The 8,862-nt window shown below is 50.6% G+C and overlaps 1 protein-coding gene across 2 annotated transcripts; it reads right to left on the bottom strand.

The window, feature by feature from the left end:
* Nucleotides 1-3,657: 3,657 nt before the first annotated feature.
* Nucleotides 3,658-8,634, bottom strand: MYL4 (myosin light chain 4). 2 transcript variants are annotated; one of them, XM_032134381.1, is made up of 7 exons: nt 8,500-8,611; nt 7,640-7,667; nt 6,956-7,105; nt 6,236-6,409; nt 5,754-5,831; nt 4,970-5,013; nt 3,658-3,890 (listed from the first exon to the last, which is right to left on the bottom strand). In XM_032134381.1, exons 1-6 carry the CDS (start codon nt 8,584-8,586, stop codon nt 4,985-4,987), a joined length of 546 nt encoding a protein of 181 aa, XP_031990272.1. In that variant the 5' UTR covers nt 8,587-8,611; the 3' UTR covers nt 3,658-3,890; nt 4,970-4,984. The 2 variants fall into 2 exon arrangements, with proteins under 2 accessions (XP_031990272.1, XP_031990273.1); XM_032134382.1 differs by lacking the exon at nt 3,658-3,890 and having other exon boundaries at nt 4,770-5,013; nt 8,500-8,634.
* Between the last annotated feature and the right edge of the window lie 228 nt (nt 8,635-8,862).

Genomic DNA, 8,862 nt, shown 5'->3' with positions numbered 1-8,862 from the left:
ACGGAGATGATCGAGCGAGAACGGAGATGGACGAGCGTGAGGAGGCCAGTGAACCCCCGGCAGGGCAGGGCGCCTTTGCGCCCGTGGAATGTAGAAATTGCAGTTTGTGCCACAGACCGGGCTCTGGAGATCCCCAGGTCTGTCGGGAGCCCCCGCGTCTCCCGGGATGCTGGTCCGAGAGCTGCCTCCTGCCATCACCAGTGCGTCCTGAGCCAACCCGGCCCCTGCGCTGGGTTTTGCTGGTGATTCCCGTGTCCCCGTTCCCAGAGTCGGATCAGCACGGGTCCCAGGGTCAGCACGGTCCAGGTCCTGTCCCCGTCACTGAGGGGTCCCTGCGGATGGTTCTCCCCAGGTAGGTTCAGTCACGATATCACAAAATCACAGGAGCCTGTGGGTTGAAAAAGACCTCCCAGATTATCGAGTCCGACCTGTGACTGATCCCCACCTTCTCAATAGACCAGAGCACTGAGTGCCACGTCCAGTCATTCCTTGGACATCTCCAGGGACAGGGACTCCACCACCTCCCTGCACAGCCCCTTCCAATGTTTAACAACCCATTCTGTGAAGAAATTCCTCCTGATGTCCTCATATCCAGGACTAAAACTGGCAGACTGGGGTATTAGGGACGAGGCAGGTAATTTGCCAGTTACAGCTTGGATGTGTTTGAAAGTACAGTATCTGGCACACAGAGCTTTAGCAAAAGAATGGAGTAAAGATGCACAAGTAAACCTCGATTTATTAAAAATACTGACCTATCAATAGCCATCTGCAGCTAGCAGAGGCCTTCCTTCTCCAAATCCTTCTGTGGGCTTGCTGAATCAGCCACAACACCACCCTGATGCACACACACCTACACGGACTCTGTGCTCCATCCTGCTCTGTTCAGTGCTTTGCACTTGGACTCAGGCCCGAAGGTCAGATTCTGATGTGCTGCTGAGCAAACGTGAGCAGGGGCTGTATCTTTACATGAGAGTAAAAGCTGTGTGTGGAGCAGGAGGGCACAACCTACCTCCTTCCCCTCTTTCTCTGCACTTCTGAAAGGTGTAGTTACAAATTTGTTACTGGCAGCAAATCTGCAGGTGTTTGCTTTCAGGGTGTGAGCAGGCAAAGCTTTCTTCAATCCCTCACCTGAGACAAATAACAAATGGGGCCCAGAGCAGTGCTGTCCCCTGGGAGGGACACCTGGTTTCCTAATCACATCGATCCAAGTAATTTTGCCGGGGTGTGAGTAACATGACAGTGAAGTGTCTCCTCCCCTGAAGGCCTTTGGCCTCGCTCACTGATGGTGATGACAGTGGTGTGTGTACGTGGTCTAGGGCTCCAATGAGCCTTTAAAGGTGCACAGTCCATGTTCATCCTCCTCCTGATCTCCTGCACTGCAGATAACTCCTGGGGATGAAAGCTGGCTCCATGTCTCTCCCATTCCCCAGGGCACAGAACTCCTGACATCCAGACCTTCTTTGGTATGAGACTCTGTCTTATCACAGCCTGAGGAGATACAGGCTCTCCAGAGCGTGGGGGCTCCTTGTACCTCTCCTCAGAGTCCCCTGGAATTAACGTAAAACATCCAAACTGTAAAAGGTCAGTGTTTACTGTTGTCTTTGGAGATCTGGATTTACAGAGACTCCTCAGTCCTACAGTGCATTTCTGCCTGTGGGGTCACTCACTGGCACCCACAGATGCTTTTATAAATGTCTCTGGGACTAAAACTGCTTTCTCTGTGGAATCCTCAGCTTTTCCAGAGGAGGAGGGGAGCAGCCTTGCCAGGGGAAGAGACATGGAGGCACAAGTAGAGGTACAGACATACACACTGTGCCCGTTCAAGTGCATCATTCCAACCTGCTTTGCTACAAACAAGCTCTGCTTTATCCTAAAGAGACATAACAGGTCCCCAAAGTAAAATGTGTCTGGCTCTTCCCCCAAGGGTGCTTCAAGGGCTGGATTTTTCACATGGAAAATTGTTTTCCTCTAGTTCTGTCATTTCCCACTGTTTGCTTTCTGTCTGTCTCTGCAGGTCTCACTTTGGTTTTAATTTAGTGTTGCTCCTTTCAGCATGGAAGCTGGAGGCTCAAACACAAGGCTTGTGCTCTGCACAGAGGAGTGAGAGTGCAGCCTCTTGGCTTGCAGGGCAGGGATATCACAGCTATAGCAGGAATATCACGGCTAGCAGAGATATCATGGCTATAGCACAGATATGGCTATAGCAGGAATATCATGGCTTCAGGGCCCCCAGTCCCTGCTATGGATTTCCTCTGTGAGTTGAGGCAGGTCCCCACCTCTCCTCTGCTTCGTTCCTCTCTGCCACAGCATGTTCTGCTGCAGGAGTCGGTGCCACAGCGGTGACAAGGACAAACGTGACCCCGGAGCGAGTGTGCAGCAAGCAGAGTCTCTTCTGACCTCGTCACTGTGGTCCTCTAGGAGGTTAAAGCACAGATAGTACATTAAAAACACGAGGTGCCCACATCCTGCCCAATGGAAGCTGTAGGAATAGCACAGAGAAGAGCTCAAATCTAATCTTGCATCTATAAACAGCTTACGTTGCTTTTTATGAGCAGTTGAATCAAACAGTGGGAATTGAAAGCAGCTGTTACTCAGTCACTGCACAGGAAGGAGCGAGTGGCAGCCGAAGTCAACACATTGGGGCAAAATGCCTTCAATTTCTAGTCAAAGTCAGAGTGAGGACATTGGAATAAGGAACAAATCAAAGGAAAGTGTTTTCTGCTCCCAGTGTTCTGCTGATGGGAAGGTTGAGTTACATGTCATGAATTATTCACTGCTTGTGGCGATGCTCTGATGATTGCTTTGCAGGTAGGAAGAAGGGGAGAGTCGCCAGTTTGTATCACAGCCCCCAGACAGCTCCTGGCTGGAACACACCATCTGCCTGGAGAAGAACCATCCAGGAGCCCATCCTGGCTGTGCTCCATCCCAGGCAGGACACTACCCACACCCCAGGGACCCAGCAACCCATGCTGTGAGGGTGGACCTGGCCCAGAAATACCTGTTCTTTTCCCATTTTTCTTCTCCCTTGCTTATTCAGCAGGAGTCAACTTTCTAGAAACCTTCAAAACTAGACTTTTGGATCTCTCATTGATACAGATCAAAGAATGTTTTTGATGCTTTATCTGACATTTTGGGGTTTTTAAGGGTGTTTGCTGATGGGACAAGCAGCGCATTGATGAAGGAGCCGTGCCTGCGGGTCCCTCTGTGACAGGGACAGTGGCAGGGCCAAGCAGGTCCCTCTTTGCTCCATGGTGCTGTTCAGCCTGGACCTGGAGGGAATGCTCATGGGACAGTGTGATGAAGAATGGATGGGTTTCAGGTTTGTAAAAGGATTGATTTTAGGGCAGAGAGGAAATTAAGAACCTCCCAAAACTGAAGGATGTCTCTTTGATGCAATCTGTCCCTTGTGCTCTCCTTGCTCCACGTCTGCATCAGCAAGAGGTGACCAGACTGCAGCCCAGCTCCTGCCCAATGCCAAGGGAAGGGCAATGATCCTCACTTACAAGTCTGAACTCTTGCTTTGCATTCCTTGCCTTTTCCCCCTCTCCCTGTGGGGAATGGGAATACCCTGTTACCTCTGAGACCTGGTGAAGACTGAGGGGTCTCCTCCATCCACTGTGTCCGTAAGTAGTCCTAAGCCAAACCAGACAAACCATGTAAGGGAGGAAGGAATGAAATTTAATGAGCCAAATGTCACAGGGAAAACCTGAAAAGAGTAACTTGAGGTTTAAAACCTAGTTGCAGATATGTCCCAGAATACCAGGTTTAGGCACACACACGTGGTGGCCAACGCTTCGCGACGGCTTAGGCAAAACATCTCGTGGAAAGCACATGGATGGAGGAGTCTTGCTTTTCCTGGTGCTCAGGCAGGTTCAAGCATTTCTGAGAGCCTGGGAGAAGCAGGAGAGGACTCAATACAAAGAATCTTTGGGATGAGAGAATTCAGGGTATTCCTTCTCAGATGAACCCAAAATGTCAAGAGCTGTAAGTCCACACCATTTAGAAAAGAGTTTTATATGCAAATAGTTATGTGAAGAATTAAACCTCCTGGCAGCATATGCCACCCAACCATCTATATTGCTGAGCTGATGAACAAGAACTGGAGAGAAATGGATTAAAAAGAAGATTAAAAGGATGCTGAACATTCGAAGTTCAGACTTCTGTCTGTCTGCATTTTAACCTTCTGATGTTTAAGAGATTTTGGGAGGGGAGAGATTTTTAAATGTTTAATTTGTATATTTAGCAGTATCTGAAGGTCATTTTTACTTTTTTTTTTCTGGCCTCCTGGCTTTTACATAGCTGAGGGAAGAAGAAGTGTTTAAAAAAGTAAATAGATAATGAAACCATAAGAAATTGGCAGGGGAAGCTGGGGCCAGGCAGCAATGTGGATTTTCTTTTCAATTGAATAGATTTTAGAGGGATAATTCACCCTCAAAGGGGATGAATTTAGGGGATAATTCATCCCCTCAGCAATGTTTCTCTGTTTTCCTCAAGCAGATCTCTAGGAACACAAAAAAGCTTAACAAACATCCATGGTACATTTTCCATATTCTTTCTAACATTAATGGGAATGTTGATATTTCTCAGTTTGGAAATTTCTTCTCTAAGTACTTAATATTTTCTTAGCGTCAAGTCATTCACTGATGCAGGTTTAAAAACATTTATTTCCACTGGCTGCTGTTGACCCCCTCAGCTCCATAAACCACCCCTTTCTTTCCGAGCAGACTCCACACAATTACCCAGCCCACAAATGACCATGATAGGGGTGATGCTGTCCTGATAAATTTTAATTGGTAGGAGTTACAAATGAAATTGCTTATCATCAATGTAACTTTTGTGCCTTCAGAGCTGGGATTATTCCTGTGGCATTAATCCACTGCAGGTCTGGGTTTTGGCTTCTCTGCCCCTGGCTGTTACTTGCAGGATTTCCAATTTTGGAGTGAGCAGCAGGGGATGCTGCTGAACTCACCTGAAGTTTCTCCTTTCAGCCAGACATGATGTGCTTGACAAAAGCTGAGGAGAAATGAGAGCGTGAGAGGTCAGGACATGCTGTGAGCTGGGGCGTGCAGGTGGAGAGGCAGGAGGGGGACCCCCAGCCCAGATACCCCAGGGATGAAGGGGATGCTCTGCCAGGACTGATATTCCTCTTTCTGTTCCCACTTTTTGCATGGTATCCCCAACCTGGTCAGAGTGATGCCAACCCTTGGAGATAAGGCAGTACCATTATCCCCAGTTTTCTGAGGCCAAGAGAAATGGGTCCCCTCTTTTCCTCTCTCTGCTCTCCAATTTTAGGCATTCCCAAATTTAACCACCTCCTATTCCAGATTTTCACCCTCTTGGAGCTGCAAGTGATCCAGGTCTCCAAATGTTCCCAATTAGCCTCTGCTGTGAAAGATGCTGGCTTTGTTTATTTTTGTTTATTTTCAATAGCTTGCAACAAAATGGTGCCAAAACAGCCCTGAACTCCTTGGAAACATGCTGTCTTCAGCTGCTTTTCCTGGAAATCACTGGTACAACCACCTTGTTCCCACCCCGGCTGACATGTCTCAGTGCTTTTTTGGAAAGGCTTTGGAGGGTGGTCCACACCTCCCTTCCAGTGATCATCAATGTCATAGAATCATGGAATCATTAAGGTTAGAAAAGACCATTAAGATCATTGAGTCCAACCAGAGCCCTTGCAAAGGATGGATTTTGCACCCTAAGACACGACAGTCATATCTGAGATGGCCCCAATGGGAATCTCTTGCTCCTACCTTCATAGTTGATACAGCCATTGGCATCTTCCTGCCCTGCCATGAGCTGCTCCACCTCGCTTTCCGTCATCTTCTCTCCTGGAAGAGGAGGATGGAGAGGTGAGGGGAAGGGTTTTCAGCCTGCCAGGACCTTCCTGTCTTTCTTCCAGGTAACCAAAGACACCAGAGGAAGAAGGGGATTAAAGAAGAGCTGTGTGCCACTACTGAGGAATGCTGGTGGGACATTGTGGAGAGACCACACTGCAGCTGTTGTCTGATAACTGAGGATGTTCTGGAGTCTCCATTTTGCCGGGATCATGCATGAAGCTGTGGCATAAGATGGAAAAGGCCACACATTCAGGAGTCATTGACTCCTAAAAGAGACAATGAGCAGCAGAGTGAAAAGGGTCTCTGCGGTATGTGAGGCCAGCCTGCTACCTGAGCCACTTGTCCAGAAAGAGCCTGGGGCCCATGCCCTGCTCCCCCCTGGAGCCAGCCCGTACCCAGCGTGACCAGCACATGGCGCAGCTCAGCCCCCATGACCATCCCGTTGCCCTCCTTGTCGAAGACACGCAGCCCTTCCACAAAGTCCTCGAAGGTGCCCTGCTCCTTGTTGCGGGTGAAGTGCTGCAGGATGGGGAGGAAGGTCTCAAAGTCCAGCATCTTTGTGTTCATTTCTGGAAGGGGAGGAGATGAGGTCAGAGACGAACCTCATGGGGCTGAATTCAGCCTCTGAGGGCCTCCTGATTAACTTTCTTGCTCTCTTTTCCATCAGAGTACAGGGGAGAAGCCCCATGAGGAGATGGAACCATTATATTAGACTTGAGATTGGAAGATCCATATGAGGAATAGAGTATTAACATCAGGGGACTGCACAGAGACCCCTGATATCAGCCCAAAATTAAACCATCAGGTGGGCTGTCTGTCACCGTGGTAATATGGCCACACTGGGACTGGTTGGGTTATACTGGTTTGCACCAGTTCAGGATAAGGTCTGCTAAGCATCACTTGCCACCATTCCTGTGTGAGGACTGCCTCTCCCGTATGTCATCATCCATGGTATGGGGGAGTGAAGGAATTACACAGGAATGAAGCTTATCTGCATAATTTCCTTTCCAGTTCCTTCACCTTGCAGGGTTCTTCCTACAGGGAATGTAACCCTCTACTTGCTGCCAGGGAGAACAGGAATTGCTTGTCCCACCCTGTCCCCAGCTTGCCGTCACCTTCTGGTTTGGGCTTGCCCAGCACCTTGAGGACCTCTGCATTGGTGGGGTTGTGGCCGAGTGCCCGCAGGACGTCCCCGCACTGTCCGTAGCTGATCTGCATCGTCCCCGCGGGCGTCCGGTCAAACAGCCCGAAGGCTTCTCTGAACTCTGCAGGGAAGAAGAGCTCAGAGCGGCCCCATTCCCACTCCAGCAAAGCACGTCGTGCCTGGCCAGCAGGGAAGGGACGGACACGTGCGCGCTGTGCCCTCTGAACACGTCGCAGCCCTGAGTGAGCTTGAGCAATGCGGGCTGACTGTTGCCAGACTCCTTGGACGAGTGGCTTGGCTGCTCGGGCAGGTTTTGTCACCTCTGCAGAGCTGGCTGGGTGACCTGCTGGATCCCTGCACTCTCAGCAGCTGGCTTTGCTGCAGGACATCTCTACTTATCCCCTTTTCCACTCGGATCTCCACTCTCTGGGGGTGTTCCTCCCACCAGAATCCCTGACTTTGACCCAGGCTGCATCTCGCACCATGAAGGAAAAATATCTTTTCCCTGCCAGGCTCTGGATCCTGCTGGTCTTTCCCCAAAGAGGGGATTTGATGTGTGGGGCCTCGTCTCTCATGTCTGTGGTGAAAAACTAGCTGGAAAAACGATTCCCCATTTCTAAAGCCATCTCTGAGAGAATCTGAACTCAGCACTTACCTTCAATCTGCTCTGCTGTGAATTCAATCTGTAGAGAGAAGAGAGCAGAGCTGGGCATGAGAGGTGTGCTACTGCTGGGGGGAGCAAAGGGACTCTTCCCCTCTGGAACTCTCCCTCCTTGGGCTCGGGGCAGGCACCGTATCCATGCCATGTCCCATACCTATGCCATGTCTGGCTGTGCTGTGTCCCCGACTGCTGCTGTGGAGCCCTTGCTGTGGAGCTGAGATCCCTGTGGAGAGCACAGCTGGCAGCAGCGGGATGGGCAGGCAGGAGGGATGCTCAGACCACAGTCAGGACTATTTTGGGTGGAAAGGATGTTATTTTAAGGCCTGATCCCAAGTTCAAGTGATTAAACAGTCTCCATGCTGAGCCTGCTCTTAATAACTCTCCTGCCACAGCTCTGGCTTAAAAATGTGCGTATCCCGAGGAATCACGGAAAAAGCGAGCTCCTGTTGTGGAGCCATTGGATAAAGGATGGTCTTACGTGGAGGAGGCAACAAAGGCAACAAAATACTTCAGGATGGAGACAGTGGGTGGCAGAGAAGCCTTTTATTGCTGCTGGCCCCGACACGGGCTCTCAGCAGGAGCTGGGGGGTTCGACTCTGCAGCCGGAGCTCCGCGAGCAGCATCCTGGTTCCCTCCAGTGAGTGCTGGGCAGGGCTGGGTGGGGAAGACTGAGACATCCCCCCAGCGAGGACAGCATCACTCCCAGCCTGCTGCATCCACACAATCAGATAATTTTCCCCTCCCAAGGCTGGCTTCCAGCCTGGCTAATGCCATTTGCACAGCGCTTTGCATCGCCTGTGTCTGGCAGATGACAGGCACGGAGAAACACGGTGACATCTTCATTCCTCACTCACCTTCACGCTCTTGGGATCGAAAGCAGGCTCCGATCCTGGAGCTGCTTTGGCTGCTTCCTTCTTCGGGTCGGGTTTCTTGAGCGGCATCGTGCCGGGATTTGCGGAGGTGCGGGATGAGTCCTGCCGCCCAGCGAGGGAAGCGAATGAGGGATGAAAGGCAAAGGCTGCTCCTTCCCTTATATACAGAGCCCAGTGCTCACCCTGGAGGGCAGGCCAGCTGCTGAAGCAACTGCTACTTACTATAAAAGGAAGAAAACTCAAACGAGAGGGGCCCCAATTTGACAATTGCCCATTGTCATCAGCTCCTGGCTCCACGGAGCCACCAGCTGCCCCCCCCAGCTGCAAAAGGGGGGACGTGTCCCC

Source organism: Corvus moneduloides, chromosome 26 (genome assembly GCF_009650955.1).
Source record: "Corvus moneduloides isolate bCorMon1 chromosome 26, bCorMon1.pri, whole genome shotgun sequence".
NCBI classification, from domain to species: Eukaryota; Metazoa; Chordata; class Aves; order Passeriformes; family Corvidae; genus Corvus; species Corvus moneduloides.
The sequence above is the reverse complement of the archived record's forward strand: the minus strand, read 5'-3'. Positions and strand labels throughout refer to the sequence as shown.

Coding starts and splice junctions, on each gene's coding strand:
- MYL4 (XM_032134382.1), bottom strand. CDS start 8,586: ATGCCGCTCAAGAAACCCGACCCGAAGAAGGAAGCAGCCAAAGCAGCT. Junction 7,668..8,499: donor TCGATCCCAAGAGCGTGAAG/GTGAGTGAGGAA, acceptor TTCTCTCTACAG/ATTGAATTCACAGCAGAGCA. Junction 5,832..6,235: donor CCATGTGCTGGTCACGCTGG/GTACGGGCTGGC, acceptor CTCCTCTTCCAG/GAGAGAAGATGACGGAAAGC.